Source organism: Pantherophis guttatus, chromosome 7, assembly GCF_059756535.1.
Source record: "Pantherophis guttatus breed Tessera chromosome 7, ASM5975653v1, whole genome shotgun sequence".
NCBI lineage: Eukaryota > Metazoa > Chordata > Lepidosauria > Squamata > Colubridae > Pantherophis > Pantherophis guttatus.
Genome location: NC_142069.1, coordinates 49,928,604 through 49,947,625, shown reverse-complemented (window position 1 = coordinate 49,947,625; position 19,022 = coordinate 49,928,604). Strand labels below are relative to the sequence as shown.

General features: G+C 40.2%; 1 protein-coding gene across 1 annotated transcript in view; it reads right to left on the bottom strand.

Annotated features, from left to right (window-relative positions):
* Positions 1 to 15,632, bottom strand: part of PPM1H (protein phosphatase, Mg2+/Mn2+ dependent 1H) — a 110,153-nt gene extending 94,521 nt beyond the window's left edge. The window contains exon 1 of the mRNA XM_034402785.3: positions 14,716 to 15,632. Coding sequence (XP_034258676.2) covers positions 14,716 to 14,951 — 236 coding nt within the window. The 5' untranslated portion in view covers positions 14,952 to 15,632. The remainder of the gene's footprint in view (positions 1 to 14,715) is intronic.
* Positions 15,633 to 19,022: the final 3,390 nt, after the last annotated feature.

Here is a 19,022-nt window from a genome sequence, read left to right as displayed (position 1 = left end):
CAACTCAGCCAATCCGCCTGGACATTCTGCACACCAGAAATGTGCCCGAAGGGAACAGAAGTGGCGCTCCGCCCAGAGTCCCAACTTCATTGCCACCGCGAGGAGGGATTTCAACCTGGTGCCCCCCAACTTGTTCAGGTGCGCTTTGGCAGCAATGTTGTCTGTCAGGACGAGAACGTGAGCTCCGGAAACAAGGTGATGAAACACCTTCAGGGCGAGGAAGACAGCCTGCAGTTCCAGCCAATTGATTGGATAACGAGACTCCGCGGAAGTCCATGTCCCTTGAGCCAGATGGCCCTGGCAGTGGGCTCCCCAGCCAAGGAGGCTGGTGTCTGTCGTCACCCTCATGGGTTCGAGGAAGAAGCAACCCGCAGCAAGCGCAGGGAAACGCCACCACCGAAGGGACCAGCATACCATAGGAGGGACCGGAATCGGCCTTGATGAAGTGCCTCTGCCCGCCTTCTGCAATGGCAAGAGAAACCATTGAAGTTCCCGGGAGTGCAGCTGTGCCCAGGGAACTATGGATATGGCAGATATCATCTTCCCCAAAAGTTGCGACAAGACATAGGGAGAAACGACCCGACACCCCTCAATCTGGGCGACTAACTTCCGCAGGCTGTCCTGCCTATCGGGGGAGAGAAAAACCTTGCCCTGGAGTGAGTCAATCAGGGCCCCTAAATGAACTAAACTAGTGGAGGGAGAGAGGTGGCTCTTTTCCAAATTAATTGAAAAACCATGAGGCGCTAGAGTCTCAACAGTAAGACGAACATCTAGAGCGGCTTGCTGGGCAGAGGGAGACAACACTAGAATATCATCAAGGTAACACAAAAGTCTAACTGAACGGAGTCGAAGAAAAGCCGCCAAGGCAAATACCTTCATAAAGGTACGGGGGAGGGGGGACGGAGGATAGGCCAAAGGGCACAGCCCTATATTGGTAGTGCACCCCGCCATAACAAAACCTCAAAAACTATCTATGGGGAGGATAGCGATGTGTAAATAGGCCTCTGTAAGGTCAATGGAAGAGAGGAAATCGCCCCTCCGGACACCTTCTAGGATAGACTTTAAGGATTGCATTTTAAATTTACGGTACACCACATACCTGTTCAATCGTTTAAGGTCCAGAATAGGTCGCCACCCCCCCCCCCGAAGACTTAGGAACAAGAAACACCTGGAAATAGAACCCCGTGTGCTCCTGACCAGGCGGTACCAGTTGAATAGCCTTGATGGCCAGGAGATGCTGAACCGCTGCGTCCATATGGGACCTCCATTCGGGGTTACGAGAAAGAGGACAGCAGACAAAGGTGTTCGGAGGAGTGGAAACAAATTCAATGGCCAGCCCTGATTGAAAGGTGGCCTGGACCCACTTGTCTGAGGTGGACCGCTCCCAAATGGCGGCAAAGAGGGCCAATCTACCACCTATGAGAGGGCTGGGAATGCAATCAACGACGGCGCCAATAGGAACGACCCCCTCCCCCTCAAAAGGGCCGTCTAGAAATAAACGGCTTTCCCCGTAAGGACCTATCCTGAGAACCCCGTTGCCTGTTAAATTGATTAAACGGTCTAGGGGAAGAAAAGGAAGCGGACCCCCCAGTGTCAGGACCTCGGAGCTGTGAGCGAGGCGGATAAGGGGAGAAGTGAGACTCCCCCCTACGGTACACCATAGCCAACACCTTCCTCTTGTCCTTGGTTTGAGTAAGGAAGGGGTCTAAAGCGTCACCAAAGAGACGGGACCCCCCCGAAAGGGGTAGATGCGAGACGCCACTTATGACGGGCGTCTGCCTGCCAGTGGCGGAGCCAGACTAAACGGCGAGCCGCAATGGAAGAAGCCAGATCCTTGGAAGCAAAACGGGCGGCATTCAGGGTGGAATCCGCCGAAAACTGCAATGCGGCCACGATCTTGTTCAAGTCCTGTCTGGCGCAGGAGTCCCCGGGAGACAACTTGTCCTGCAGTTGACGCAACCACAAGAGGGTTGTGCGATTGAAGGACGCTGTGGTTGCCACCCTAATCGCCCAAGCTGAACTCAGATGTGCCCTCTGAAGAACCAAGTCCAACCGTCACTCCTCAGGTCGAAGACCCTCCTCCGGATCCCCGGGAACACCGGCGTTAGGCAACAAGGCGGCGACAGGAGGGTCTACTGACGGGATTCGCAGAAGAGAATCTAAGTCCTCGGCCACCTGAAAGTTCTTACGATCATTAGAGAACGGGAGCGGTGCAGATCCCGGAGAAGTCCACTGTCGTTTCACTACATCCAGGAAGAGGGGAGGAGTAGGGATTGAAGTCATTGGCCTTGAAGGCTCTGCAAACATGGGATCTAAGGTCACAGAAGCAGAAGAGGAAGAGGAAGAGGCAGGGGCCGGGTCAGCATTAGGCGAAGACAAACGGGCTGTATTAACGGCCTTGAAAAGCAAGGACCTAAACAACGACTGTGGAAAGAGTCCGGTGAAGGCCGGTTGATCCGGTGGAAGATTATCATCTTCCGACAGCCCAGAATCACTGTAATCTGCCTCCGTTAGAACCGATGGGCGGCTCGAGTGAGAACAAGTAGGAGAGTCGGGTGCCCGGTCCAACTGTGCACACTCCTGGACTTCCCGCTCCGGAGAAACTGAAGCGACCGAACGAGTCGAACCAAGCCCATCAGAAGAACGGCGCACTGCCGCCAAGGATTTTTGCACCGCTGCCTCAATAAGTTGCTGAAGTTGTTCCGGAAGGAGTTGGTAAGTCACCGCAGAGAAATCCGAGACAAACACCAAATTCCAAAACGCAGGAGAATATATAAGTAGAAAAAAGCACAGAGCTAAGACCCGCACGCCCGTCCACTGAAGGACTGAGTCAAAAGCTGGCCTGCCCGGCAACAAGGGCGGGACTAATAATTATTGGCAGACTCAGTCCTTCAGTCTGATTGGATGAGCACTACCCACACTAGCTGCTGTCTCCACTCTCAATGGAGAATCAGGAGATTGTGAGTTCTATTCCAGTTTTAGGCATGAAAGCCAGGTGGGTGACTTTGAGGTAATTATTCTCTCTCTGCCCAATTCAGCTCACAAGGTTGTTGTTGTGGAGGAAATAAGAGAAAGGAGTGTTTGCCTCCCTGAGTAATTTATAAAAATAATAAAAGCAGGATATAAATAAATTAATCAACACTTTAATGCAACTGCTCATACATGAAATTAGCAATGAATCAAATTCTGCAGTAAATATAAAGGCAAGGGTATTCTAAAATCGGATAGATATTGCTTTATGTTCCATATAGTACTTTTATTATAGCAAATGTAAAAGAGGTCTATGATTGCAGTTGCAGATTGTTGCTGGAGAAGAGCTATGTTAGTCCATGTTGGCAAAAATTAGGAGAAGTTTGATAGCACCTTTCAACTAATCAATTTTATTAAACGGCATAAGCATTGTTAAAAAGCATAAGCTATGCAATTTGCTTCAACAGATGTGCAGGTGATGACTGATGTAAGACTGATGTTTACATTGGGTTCAAGTGAGGAAGAAGGGAAGGGTGTTATGCAGATGAAGGTTACATATGAGACAAATTACTAGTACCTCACCAATTAATAGTTGTAATGTACTAAGAAACTATTGGGTTTGTTGCGATTTCCTGAGATTGTCTGTTGATTCTCACTCAGGGTTACTCTTGAATTTCTGCTTTTCCAACACAGTCACTAGAGATATGCCAGAGTATCCTGGCAAGCTGAAATATTTTGAAAAATTGAGTTAATAAATACCGATAACTAGTGACATTAAACATATTTGCCTTCTGTGGACAATGAATGTAAAAGTAACAAACCAAAATTGTCTGAACATGACAGTGGAAAGCAGCTCAAAGAAAATATATAGAAATCTTTGGGCTTACAACAAAGTTTTATTGAATAGTTTTGCAAATTAAATATTTCCAGTTTCAAAATAATTAATTTTAAGAAGGAAAGTACATAAACATGTGATATTTTAAACCAAGGCTTCTGCTTTCTGTTTTGTCTGTGACTTTTTAATGACGTGCTTCCTGGACTTAGAGTGGTATCAAACTACCTATAGAGTTCAAGGTTGCTTCCTCATTAACTCTGCCAAAAAACAGTGATTGTGAGGAGAAGTTCAACAAAATTTATAATATAAAGACTACTGCTGAACAAAATTTATTCAAAATGCAAGGGAGGAAGAGGGGAGGAAAGAATCTGTTAAATTCCCCAAAATTCAACATTAAATTCTTGCTGAACACAGAGAAAATATATTCCAAAAACAGAAGTTAAAATGAACAACAGAAGTTAACATGCATTTAAAGAACAATTTACAGACAAATCTCATGTTTTAAATGGATCAATGGATCCAATCCATTGATGTTTCTTTCTTAATTCAGAAAAACTCTAATTTGCAAGATGGACCAATAATGATGGATAAATCTGAAGCACAATTGTCTATTTTAGGGTAGCAAATAAGAGAGAAGTAAAAAGTGTCACAATGAATCAATTTATTGTAATAACTGAAAATATATTTCAATCAATATACTGAATTTAATTTAAGTGAACTGAATTATGACCTATTACTGTTGCCAACTGCCATCAACTTCAGGCTCTGAGTGGATAATTTCGTGCCAAATTAAGACCTACCTAGACGCATCTAAATAGCACTGCTATACTCTCTAGAGCCCTTCTTTGACCTTGAAGCAGTGGTTAATCACTTTGCAGAACTGCAAAAGGATCAGCAGATTCAACTTCTGTAGACTGGATAAACAACAGCAACTCTTAGCTCTCTTATCTGGACAGAAATCATCTTCTTTTAATTTGATCTGTATCCTCTTACTGACAGCCAGTATATTCATGGATATGTCTGAACTAGCTCAAAAATAATCAAATGTATTTTTAAAGAAATCTATTCTTGTCTAACTTGTACATAAAATATCTGAATAACATTTTTGTCTGGAAACAATTTTGGGGAGGTTTTTCTTTACTATAATTTGAATTCTACTTCTTGTATGAAAAGTAAACTGCCATGCTGCCCAATATTATTTTGATCAGCAGTATTTATTTCAAAGGATGTACATTTAGGATGTGTTTTTGCTTACTCTGAAATTCACTGTGGCACAAGACCCCCATCAGATATAATTAAAGTATGGAATCATTCTCACAAGTTACAGTAACAGCAACAAATTGTCTTAAAGGGGATTCAATGAACATACAGATAAAGTTATCAATGGTAACTTCAAGAAAGACTACTGTACTGTTTGTGATACTCCAGGATTACATGCAATGATAAAAGGCTACTGTATTCATCACCTGCACTCTCTATAAACATCTTATTTACCATCATGGAAACAGGTTAGTGACTTAGGAAAGTCCCAAGTTTGATTAGGAGGAGTTCCTTTTATTAGATTTCTCTCTTTTCTGTCAACTATCAACAACCCTGATTTCTAATAGTACACCTGCATAACAAACATCCCTATTAAAAATGTTAATTAGAATCATGCTTTAGTGTGAAGAGAAGCTCTTCATACTTCTTAAGATCTTCATCTTAAATAGGGCTTTTGACCCAACAGGTGCTGTTTTGTAAACTCTAGTGGGTAGACTTTAAAAGCAGATTTAGTTTCCAGATCCCTAGCTTGGTAAAATAGCAGCTGTTATTTTTTTTTTCTCCAACCATCTAGGATGAAAAAAGAGAGGCATAATGCTAAGCTCTTAAACAGCATGGATTTAACTTTATAAAACAAATGAGAAAGCCCTCTTAAGCTTCCCTTGACAATAACACCTCAATAAGAGATGTCAGATTATTTTTTAAAATATGCTAGTCTCAAAAGATAATGTCTCATTTGGCTGTAATTTTGTTTACGGTGACAAATCATGTAACTCAGTGATCATTAGCAACACAGAGAAGTAGCAATAATTAATATCAAAGTTATGAATCTATAATGACAACTGGAGCATATAGTATAAGCAATATCATTGAGGAGGGAGAAGAGAAAGGTTAAAGCATGCTGACAGTGGGACAGAAATAAAAATATTACATGAAGGTAAGGTAGAAATGAATTTTCTTTCTTGTACTGCACATCAAGATAAAGCAGCCTTCATAATTCTAAAAAGCTCAACAAACAGAACGTTGCTAAAAGATCCTGTGCAAGATGCAATGCCCAGACTAGTTCCACATCTGCGGAATTGCCAAGAATCATCATCCTAACAAAAACAATTCTGCAACACAAAGCACACATAATAAAATGCCATCTATTCTTTTTATGTAACTTTAGGAATGTTTACAGAACTTCTTGATTCAGGAGATTTTTCTGGCAATTTAAATATATTAAATATGATATAAAGATTATTCTGAAGAAATTATTCATTACATTGTAAGTTTCTGAGTTTTTTTAATCCATAGATTTAAAAACAAAAATAAAAATGGCATTATGGGAAAAAAAGGTATAAAATGATATGGGCTGAAATATATCTGACCACTTATAGACGACCAAACTTCTCCAGCATGGTCAACTCACAGATCATGAGAATTAATCTTCAACCTATCTGGAAAACAACACATTAAGGAAATCTCTTAAAGATAGATTATTCATGATATAAGACACTTTAGACAGGACCAACAATACAGCCAATTAAACAATGCAGTATGTGTAACAAAACCAAAGAATAATCTTATATAATAATAATTATTATAGAAGCAGCATTTGCACCTGGAACCAATAGAAAGTCAAATTCCAAAGACTTATTAGAACAGTAAAGTTTTTATAAAATACCTGGTGGTCATGAAAATGGGGGGCACCTTTGTTGTTTCAGAGAAGAGAAGCCACCACAGAAAATGCCCATTTTCAGGTGCCCTCCCCTCTTATCTCTTAGTAGCTGGAGATCATCAACAGACATTTTCTGTTCACTCAGTGTCAACAGGCAAAGCTTATCTTGGCTAGATGGTCTCATAGATACCCAGGCATTGAGTGAGATAGAGCTTTATAGGCAATAAACAACACTTTGAATTGTACATGGAAGCATATCAACAGTCAATGCAGCTCCTACAACAAAATTTTGACAGTAAGGAAACTGTCCAGTAGATACACATAATTTTGTTTAGTCTTCAAGGACAGCTCCAAGTATAGAGAGGTCTTGTGTGTAAAACAAACATGCTATCTAGGAAAGAACCAGGTTCTGGTAAAATACAAATTATATATGCTGAAGCTTTTCACAAAGAGATCCATGTATAATCAATAAGAGTAAAATGATGGAAACTATAAATTATCCAGAAAATACGTAGTTTTCCTTAGAAAGGGCTCATGGTAGTGTAGTGGTTGAGATGATGAATTAGGACTATAGAGACTCAGGATAAGTCCACATTCAGCCATGGAAACTTACACATGAGGTTGGTTGCTATAATGATAAAATAAATATTTCCATAAAAGTCATGGTGAGCTTTTGGAGGAAATGCAAAAAATAAAGACAATAACAATGAAATTCCTTTGACAATCTAAAAACTATCATGATTGGCAAACAAAAAACATGCACCAAAGATTCTGTGTTTAGTTTTTTTTTTAACAAACTTGATTAAATTACTGTACTTATACAGAGGTTTTTAACAATGGTGTACAGGAAATTGTATCCAAGTAGATTATACAGTGGAAAAAATGTGTTTCTGCTGTCAAAGATATAGATTTACATTAATACATGTCCAAATTCTTCAAAATTATTTATTAAGTACTGAAATGGGTTGTGTAACTCCTTTAAGAATCCCTTAACTAATAAAGCCAGAAAAAGTTCTAAAACCCACTTAATTAAATTAACCATATATTTGTGTCAAAAATCTGTCTCCAATTAGATAAATTATTTGGTTATTACACCTAAAATGATACTTCAACAATTATACTGCATCTATTCACAAACTACATATCTTTTGGAAGATATGAAGCCAAACCAATACGGTCAAGTACATGAAGAGAATACAAGTCTCAAATCAACCATGGTTTAACAGTTTAGTCATCGTTAGTTGCTAACTCCCCAAGCAACTTAGTGTGCATGAATTCTATACTTTCCCCAGATCTGTGCATAAAATGGATTAACTTTACAACAGAAAATAAAGGCTATTCTGAATTGTCTGTTGTTTTATTATTGTAAAATTCTCTAAAGCCAAATGTTTGTTGGCAAATCCAGGAAGAACCCTTACTAAGCAAGCTGTTTTGTCAAACAGGTTCTTAGCAAACAATCATCCATTGTAAGCATCAGTTTTATATATAAACACTACATTATATGGCTGAATCTCTTACTACCCATTCTTAAAACGCAATACTTTCAAGGAAGCTGCATCCTTCTTCCTATGATTTACATTGATTACTTCTTGTCCTATCCTTAGTGATATGGCATTAAATTGGTTTTCTTAGCATTTTGGAAAACAGCCAATTAAAAGCCGTTCTGAGTGCACCAAATTCACCAACTGCACTTACATAAACTCTTCCATTCTCAACAGATGGAAGATCTAGCCATATGTGAACAACTCACAGTTCAGTTCAGCTTAGTGCAAAGCAACGTAGTCCCCTCAGTGGACTACTAAACAAACCTTTAAAAACACACAAACAATTTGGGCAGATTTTAATATCTCATTATGGTAAACAAAAAACATATCCTGAACCAATTAGAGCATAAATCATAGTATATAAGAGGATCACTTATAAAAATGCATATATTTCAAATCTTTATAGTTAAAATCAGTTTAAACATCAGTATTAAAGACAAAAATAAAGAAAAGGGAGCAGGCATTAGCTCTCCTGCTTAATGCAACAAGGTTTTTTAAAAGTGAAGCAAAGTAGCCCTATCTTAATAGTCCTAATCAAAACATTACCTCCCAAAAACAGAATGCACTTGCCCATGAATTCCCCTAAAAATAAGTCACCTCTAATTTCAATGACATCATAAAGTTTTCAGCCTCAGAAAATATGGTGAAAAAAAAGAGCTGCCTAATATGTCACAAGTCCACATTTCTGGTATGTCAGCAAATGTGATTAAACAATTGATTCCTTACTGTTATCCATGGCAAAGCAAATAATCCAGCTGCCTTCTACATTTTAAAAATAAAATGCAGAGAAATTAGGTGTATTTGATGAGGGAGAAAACATGACATAAGAAAAGCACAATTAAAGAGCTTCATTGTCCAAATAACAATAATATCATTCTCCAGATGTAGTTGGATACAATTCTTATCACCCTCAACCAATACAGTCAATAATGGGAGTTGTAGCTAAGCAGCAGATGAGAATCAGAGTTTGACAATACACAGTCTAGATTCTAGAAAAACTTAAGAATGGTTGGATTCTTCTTCTTCTGATATTTCTTCTGATTCTTCTAAATCAGCGGTTCTCAACCTGGGGGTCGCGACCCCTTTGAGGATCGAACAGCCATTTCACAGGGGTCGCCAAAGCCCTCTCTCGCCCCCCCCACGCCTTCACTAACCCTCCTCTCTGCTCTGTTGGATCGCCGGCCGTTCGCTTACCCCGCCCACTCCCAATCTATTGCTGCCTCCTGAGTCCCAGCTGATGGCTAGAGGAAAAAAAACTGTTTAAATTCTTGCCGCGGGGCTTTGTTAAATCGCTGGCTCGCCCCGCCCCTCCGCACCACTATTTATTGCCAATAAATAGAGGTGGGCGAGGGATGGGCGAGCCAGCAATTTAACAAATGGTTCGGTGTTTTTTTGTAATTTTATTGGCCCGCGGAGCTTCAGCATAGGCTAATTAGCCCTTGATTAGATCGGCTCCCGACCCTCAGCTGATTTGCTCTCAGCTGTTTTGCTCAGGGTTTGCTGCTTGCTGGAGCAGATTTTTTTTCCCCTAGCTATGCTGAAAAACGAAACTGAAACTGCTTTGCTGTTGCTGCAACGTTGGAAAATTAAGGCAGGCAGATTTCTTTTCTTTTTCCTCACCAAAAAAGGTAGGTGCAAACAATGGGAAATTTAGGGAAAAAGAGGACAGTTCAAGATTTTAAAACACAAAAGAAAAAAAGCTCTATTTAACTAGGGAATTGTAATAATTGAGATACTATTAATTGTATATTTCTGAAAGCAGAAATGGTTAAGTTGTGGTTTGGAGGAATATATGGGGGAAATTATTTGGTTTATTATTATTGGTAAATATAATTAATTGATTTGTAAGAAATTGGATTGCATGGAAATAATTGGAATATTCATGTTCGTATTGATTAATATACAAAAAAGGTAGTTATATAACTGATTTATATTAAAATGTTGAATTTATATTAAACAACTGTAATATTACATAATTAACCAATGTGAGGATGGATATAAAAATAGATGACAATGGGAAGGGGTATAATATAGAATAGAAGGGAAAAATTGAATTTGATTAAGATTAGAGATGAGGATGAAGGGTAATATTGGTTTTTTACAAAAATAGATGAGGAATAAATATGGCAAAAAGGAAATATAGAAATTGTAAATTTAATTGAAATGACTAAACACTGTTTAAATTTGTGAACCGGCCAAATACTCTGTTCAAAGAAAATACATTGTATGTTTGTATGTGTGTTTCTAATTATTGTTATTTATTCATATTTGTTCTCTTTTATTCTTTAAAGTTTAACAATTCATTCTTTATCTTAGTATCTTTATATTTGTTTGGGGTTGGCTTTCTTCCCTTTCATCTTTTTTATTGTACAGCAATCTTTCTCCTCAAACCTACCACCTCTCTCTTTTCTTTCCTTCTTACTTTCTCTTCCTCCCCCTCTTCTTCTCCTCCCTACTTCCTCTTCCTTTCTCCTTCTCTTCCTCTCTTCCTTCCTCTCTTACCCTCACTCCTACTCTAATTTCCCTTCCCTTCCTTCATCCCTCTCTATTGCTGTATCCTTTTATGCATATGGACTACTCAGAGGGCTGAAAAAGTTATTTCTGACTGGTCCTCACACTTTTGACCAGTCCTCGAACTTACGACTGTCCTCACATTTTACATTTTTGCCCTATCTTGTCACCATGGCGAAGAGAAGCAGTTGTGAAATGAGTGACATGGTTGTTAAGAATGCTACAATGGCATAAATGATGACCAGTCATAAGTGCGAAGACCGGTCAAAAGTGTGAGGACCTGTCAGAAATCACTTTTTTCAGCCCTCTGGGTAGTCCTTTTGTGCATATGGACTACTCAGAGGGCTGAAAAAGTTATTTTTGACTGGTCCTCGCACTTTTGGCCAGTCCTCGAACTTACGACTGTCCTCACATTTTACGTTTTTGCCCTATCTTATTACCATGGTGAAAAGAAGCAGTTGTGAAATGAGTGACATGGTTGTTAAGAATGCTGCACAGGCATAAATGTGAGGATGGTCATAAGTGTGAGGACCAGTCAAAAGTACGAGAACCTGTGAGAAATGACTTTTTTCAGCCCTCTGAGTAGTCCCTATACACATAGCCATGGCCACCCGGTCACTTGACCAGCTAGCCACGCCCACCCAGTCACATGACCTCCAAACCACGCCTACAAAATCAGCCACACCCACAGAACCGGTAGTAAAAAAATTTAGAACCCACCCCTGGTTGGGGGTCACCACAACATGAGGAACTGTATTAAAGGGTCGCGGCATTAGGAAGGTTGAGAACCACTGTTCTAAATTCTTCTGATTGTAAGAGAAGGATGACATTAATAGTATGAATCTACTAATACCGAATGAAATTTATACCTGAGGAGGCAATAAATAAAATAGGGGTTGTGCTTCCACAAAAATATTAATGAGAAATTCAATATTTATATTGACATCATGATGAAATGTAGCTTTAAAATGTTATGTCTCTGAATGAAAGCAATTGACTTTTTTTCCTGTAACAATACTCATCTGTTACAGAACTGGCAGCTTATCTTGTACATACCATACAAGTAGTGCAGACTCTAAAGAGATATATATTTTCATTTCATGTATACCTTTGGTGGGTGACTTTGGGCCAGTCACTCTCTCAGCCCAACCCACCTCACAAGTAGTTGTTGCAGAGAAAATAGGAAGATGTGTTGGATATATTCACCCCTTTGAGTTATTTGTAAAAATAATAAAAGCAGAATTAAACATTTTTGTGTTCTGTGGACAATAAATGTGAATAGACCGAAAATGCCAGAAAATTACAGTGGAACGCACAAAATAAAAAAACTAGAAATCTTTGGGCAATTTTATCAAACAGCTGTGTAATCAAAATAAATGTTGCCAATTTTTAAAGAATTCACTTTAAGATGAAGAAAGAACAGAACATCCATTTGCTATAATTGCTGAGCTGGAGACTGCATAAAATAGATATAGAGAACTATTAATAGCCCTCAAATTATAAGAGCTATTAAAAATGGAAGTTTGACAGTAATACAGAGGATACAATACAGTAGAAAATCATCTCTCTTAAAAGCTGGAACTATGTGCTGTGAGGAGCAACAATAAAGCAGTAATAGACAAAATGGATGCATTTGATGACAATAATGAATGTGGCTTTTCACTCATAGAAACATGGTGAGTACGTGCATTAGGTTTTCTGAACAATGGTTCTCTGGATATAGAGTTAGCCTATTACGTATGTATTTGTTCAGAATTCTGTGCTTACTTTTGAGTATATGTAGAGGAAATGTTTCCATTTTACACATTTCTGTTGCAGAATCTATTATAATATGCAAAGAAATAAGTTCAAAAGGAACACTCACTGAACATAAATCTGCACAATAATAAACAGAATTATAATGAGTTCTGTCTTCAAGCAGTCAACAAGTACAGAACTCTTTCAGATGCCTGAATATGCAAGAAAGAAAGAGTAAAGGAGCAAAATTAGTATGCCTATTCCTTAGCTCTAATTGTTTAGGCAAATACCTGAAGAAATCGCTCAGAACACCAATATCCATATTAATACAATTTCAAGAGCTATCACTAACTGGGTCAAATAGAGCCATTCCTTGCATATATGTCAAGGATATGGATGAAGGAATTTTTCCACTGAATGAACAGTTAGATTCCCTCATAAAAATGCCCTCACATCTGCCTGTACTTTTTTTCTTTGTCAAACATCTTGAACAGCTTTATCTGTGATAAGAGGGAGCCCTCTGCCTCAAGTTACTCATTCATTGGTGATCTTTGAAGGTAAGCCTCTAAAACTATATCAACATTACAATGTAAGAAATCGTGTTTAAAAGAATGTGCTTGAAAATTTCCTGAACTTTTCATTCTGCACTATTATAGTCCGAGAAAAATTGATTACTATATTTTATTACAAATTACGTATGTTACTCTTATATTAGCCACTGAGAAAGTATGATCTTTTCTACTAATTTAGCACTCCAAATTTTCAACAAAAGACACCATGCACATACAGCGCATCAAATGGATCAGATTTGGTAACCATGAAATTCGAAACTATCTGCCTCTTCCTTGTGTCTTTTCTTGACTGAACTTTCAGAAATCTCTAAAGCCCCAGAAATGAAACCAGTAGACTTTCAAGGCATTTGCTACCAGTTGAAAAGCTGCATCTCATTCTCATCATATTAAAACAATTGCAATAACTTAGAACTTTAATTTTAAGGAAAGGTTATAATCAATTGAAGTCATAATTTTAAAAGACATGTAGTAGAAAGGTGAAGAATGGGGAAAAGGAAAACCAGCAAAGGACTGTAGTCTCCTTCATTCCACCTTTGGAGGACACCTTCCACAGTGACAAGGGATTGTGTGAGGGAAGATGGAAAATTTTGAGAATGAAAAGGATCAATGGCAAACACATCATCATTGCAGCACAGGCATGAAAAGGGGATTGGAGGCTTGTTTTAACTAAATACCATTTTGCTATTATTGAAACAGAAAACAAAGCTATATTAAATCATCCTACAAACACACAATACTCAGAACATCTTATCCACCCATAACAATTCAGAAGCTTGCACATACACCAACTGCTGGACTAAATGCTATTCTACAAAAGCAAAGGCAAAACAGTGGGCACTGCTCTATGATGTAGTTTTATAAAAATGAACCGTCTAATGGCAAGATTTTTTGTTTTTGGTTCACTTTTCCCCTAATTGTATTTTCCCTCTTTAAGGGTTCCAGTAATATTACTATAATAAGTTGTACATTTGCTTGGCACATATGTGCAAAAACAACTACCCACCACATGCCAAAAGTAAGCATTTTAATGTATTACATATGCTTCTTAAGAATGTAAGAATGAGGCTTGCTTCCATGCAAGAATAGATACAGAACTGAATATCAAGGTTGCAAGACTACACACAGGTAAAGGGGCTTGCTTCAAAAGGATGAATCAAAGCCAGGAGAGCACTGCAGTGATTGATGTACCAGCTATGCTTCACACTGACTGAAGGAGAAATAAACAAAGATACAATAGCTACTCCATGACTTGTTGGGGAAGGAAATTTCAACTGAACCTGATATTTAGTAAATGGGCTTGGTATATTACGCAGGTTTTTCCTAGATCTTTTGCAAGATTCTTTTTCCAAGCCGCTCTGAGCGCTTCTGATTTGAAAAGTTAAGCATTGCCTTTAGTTCAGAAAAGTAGCGCCCCGCCCCCCTTTGCTTCCAGCCCTCTTCCCACCAAGCCGGTGACCGGGCCGTCGCCTTTTCCCCCTTCTGCTGCTGCAGCGTCCTCGCTGCCCGGAAGACGACATGCACGGGGCGCCTCCCTTAAGCCCTACTGTGGCAAACCGAGGGCCCAGGGGAGCGTCTCTGCCTTCAGACACCCCCACCCGGCCCGGCCCACCCCCAGCGGCTACTCACTCGGCGTATCCCGTGGTCCAGGGCAAGCGCTTGGTCTCCTTGTTGAGAATGAGGATGGGTCGGGCGATGTGATCAGCGGAGCACTCGACCTCGTCCTGAGAGAGCCCCAGGAACTCGGGTCTGCCGTAAGGAAAGCGGGGAGGCAAATCCAAGCCCCCGCCGGGCTCCGAGCCCGAACTGCCAGACATGATGCCTCCCACCAAATTGGCCATGGCAGACCTCATCCGAGTGAGCATATTAGTCCCGCCGCCGCGGCACCCACGGGGCCAGGAGAAGCACCATCCAAAGCGGGCAGGCGCGCAAGGCGACGGCAAGGCAGGTCTCACGCTGCTACCGTCGTCCCTGGAGCAGAAACGCTTCCGTCGTGGAGGGGCTGCATGGAACGGATGGCGAGGAAGTCACCCGCGGGAGCCGCCGTGGCCGCCGAGCCGGGGAGGAGGAGAGGCCACCGTCCACCGTGGCGCGGGCATAACAACAGCGGCGGCCACCCCGCTTGCCTCTTCCGCGGCGGGCGCCGATGCTCGAAGTCGAGCGGTGCGGAGCGGCTTGCGCGGCTCCACGCGCTGCGTCACGTGACGACAGCCTGCCCTGGCTCGGTGGGCCACGGGAACTTCCTGCTCTTTGGGCTGCGGCAGCGCGCTCGCCGCCAATGCGGTGCAGCCCCGGAGATCTTGCGGCGGTGGCCGGCCTGGTTTCGGGTAGCGAGCGTCGCCTCGCGTCGGAACTGCCAGTGGAGTAGGGAAAGCCGAGGGGGCGGGGAGGCAGAAGGAAAAACCGAAGGGCAAACGGCGACTCCATGTCGCTTCCCGAGTAGAACGTTGCCACGCATTTCTACCTCAGCTTGGAAGTAGGCCCGTTTAAATTGAACCGCTCCCTGGAGGTGAGTGTGGGCTGCAGCCTCAGGCTTCAATATTTTAAGGAGCAGGGCAGTTTTCAAGTTGGGAGTATTTTTTAAAAAAACCTATTTTGTAACCAGCCCTCTTTTTACTCTGTGTCGTCGTATGAGTTTTTCGTTAAACGGGCTTTATTAATAAAGAGTTCAGTTTTACAGGCGGCGTGGTTCTTCCGGGTTACACCTACTACTACACCTATCCATTCAATGCAAAGTGCTCCAAGATGCAGGAGGGGATGCATACAGAACATCTGATCTGCTCTCTCTCTTACATTAAGTCCTGTGCTGTCCTTTTTATTATATTTATTGAGAGGACCTGTGGACCTCTCAGCACATATGAATTCCAAGTTAGTTTGCATATAAAAAGACAATACTTTTTAAAGAGTCGGAATGAAGTACTGCAGATGCATAAAGCACCCATCTTACTCCTAAAAGTTCCATCCCAAAGTTTGGGCCCACTCCTAGTGTGCCATCTTTGACAGCCACACAGAACCAAGCACTTGTCCAGAGTCCAATAAAAGATGCACCTGACCAACAAATCAGCACAAAGCACAAAGCTTTGTGCTGATTTGTGCTTTGTGCTATTCAGCACATCGGCACAAAGCTTGACGAAGAAAAATCTTGAGAAGTCTGCAAAGAGAACCTCCACCAAGGTTTAGGATTGTACAGGGAAAGGGAAATATCGTGCTTTGGATCTGGGGAAATACAAAGTATGTTTTTATTATAAAAATTTAAGCAGCAAATTATTGTGAACACATGGCTTATCAGAATCTTTAATAGCCAATAACAAGGACCAGGTAATGAAAGAGAGAAAGTGTAAATTCTAAACAAGCTAGATAAGAATTATTCCAGTTTTTAAATACTAAAGCTTTAGAAAAATAAAAGTACCGGTATGTAGCATTACACACTGGATACCTATTCTGATCACTAAGGCCTCATCTTCGTAGACTTAGAATCTTAAACCTGAAGAAGCCGTGTAGTCATAGGGTTTGTTCTTTTGTCCAGTGCGAGCACCCAAATTAAATAGTGCCTTAACTAATGACTGATGGCTTCTGTTTGAATGCATCCAGTAAAGAGAAGTCTGCCAGTTCTCTGGGTAATTCCATTATCAGATTGCTCCTAATATAAAGAAAAAGTTTTCAAATGTTCTATCATAACCTACCTTCTAATAGAATAAATCCATTATTGATCATCTCTGTTTTGGAAAATAAAAACAGGTCTGACATTCTTCTGTAGCCAATCATAAACTTGAAAAGTGCTTTATCTATTAAGACTAAACATTTCTAATTTCTCCCATTTCTTTTCATGGAACCTGGTTTTCAGACCCACTTATTGCCTATCTCTTAATCTATTCCAGCTCTTAATCTATTGACTAAAAACTTTTGTGATGTTTAGAAGTAGACACAATGTTGAGGTAGAATATAGTCATCACAAATCATACTTCTCATGAATTGGATATTATGCTTGTATTGAAGCAGCCAATTTTTTTATTTTGCAGCAATATTACTTTGCTCACTCATTCTATTTGCCATAAGTACAACTGCAAGGTATTTTTCAATCCTGTCGTGAATTTGCCATTTCTATCTCTAGTCATACTTAAGAGCTATTCTATCTCAAAGAGCAACGGTAAGCAGAAAATGCTGCTGCAACCCAATTATTGTTATCTGGTAATTTATTCCCATCAGTTTCACAGAACAGATGTGTGCTACTAGATAAGTTCTCAAATGCAATTTTAGTGGCCAACATAATATTAATACAACTTCATCCAGTGTGAACTATTACATAATGAATATTATAGGAAAGATAAAGGCTAATAAAATGAAGTACAGTAGCCAGGAGTGTTTTCTATTGCTAAAAGGTACAACAGTTCTTCCTTTTGGTAAATCAAGGTAACTTAACTTTTATCTAATGAGAATGTAAGGCTCCTAATTAAGGTCAGTATTTCCTAGTGCTGTCCAATGGGCTTGCATCTGACAAAAAGTGTACAATCTGGAGGTATCCTTGGATGCACAGCTTCTGGTTGTGCATTTGGTTGCATCTGTTCCTGGACCAGAGGTCCTGCTCATACTTATTCATTTGCTAGATACCTTTTGACTACTACAGCATGCTCTACATTTTTAGCTTTACGGACCAGCAGGAGGAGAGGGGATGATTCTGTATGAGTGACGGGCAAGTCCATGCACAAAGCAGCAGACACGCATGCCCCCCACTCACACAAATGCAGCTGCGCACACTCCCCCGCCTCCCTGCTATGCACGCATGTGAAACTGTATGCATTGGTGCAAGCATGCCCGCCACTTCTGTGGCCCAGTTCCGAACAGGCCACTGACCAGTAGTGAGCTGCAGCCCGGGGTTTGGGGACCACTGCTCTACATGGGATTGCTCTTGAAAAGCATTTAGAAACTTCAGCTGATACAGAATGTGGTGACACAGGCAGTTATTGGCACCTGTTATTTGGCACGTTTGATACTATTGTTCCACAAGTATGCTACCAGGTGCAATTCAAGGTTTGGTACTCGACTTGAAGCATTACAAATAGTTTTTAAGAGTGGGCTCTGTTAACCATCTTTCCTATACTGCATTTAATAGCTCTAGAAACTGGATAAAAGTGATAAAAAGTGATAAAAGCCTAACTTGTCAATGTCTTTGCAACCAGAGATTTTTCCAATACCTCTACAATAAGGCACAAAATGGGGAGAGGAAGAGATATTTGACAATTAAGATATAAGAGAAAATGTTGCCTTTTAGAAGATCTTATCTAAGATCTGGGCAGACCTGCAGCACTGCCAAAAACACTAAACTTTTATTCAATTCAAATATACCAAAGCAGAGCATGAAGAAAACAATTCAGAGGTTGAAAGTGGCTACCATTATGCTATCCCAGAGATCCAGAATGAGTTAAATTAAATCCAGATATCTTTTAAAGACAATTTTAAATTATTTGAGTAATAACATAATTGATGTAAATGCATGTTATTTGCAATATAACCTTAATGAACAATCCCTCAAAGTTTTGTGTATCACATTATCCTGGCAGGCATTAACCAAACAAACTTGTCATGGATTATTTTATAAGATCCAGCATGTTAAAACCCATAGGTATGTTTTTATTCTGCAAGAATAAAAAACTAAAGAGAAAGGATTGGAAATAACTTCAGAAATTCATATCCATTGTGCCAAATTTTGCAAGAAGGTATTTGTCAGATACAGAGGTTGCAAATTGTAATTTTGTGATTTTCTCTACCACACAAATTAAGGAGTGTTTACCCAAATGTTTATGTTTGCTTCCATAAACTTTTTAATATAAAGTTAAATCATTAAATATGTTCCAATTATATTACAATTCTTCTACTAAACCAGATGGCTAGGGGAATCTGAGAATTGGTCCATACATCTTTTCCTAGTTTAAAAAGCA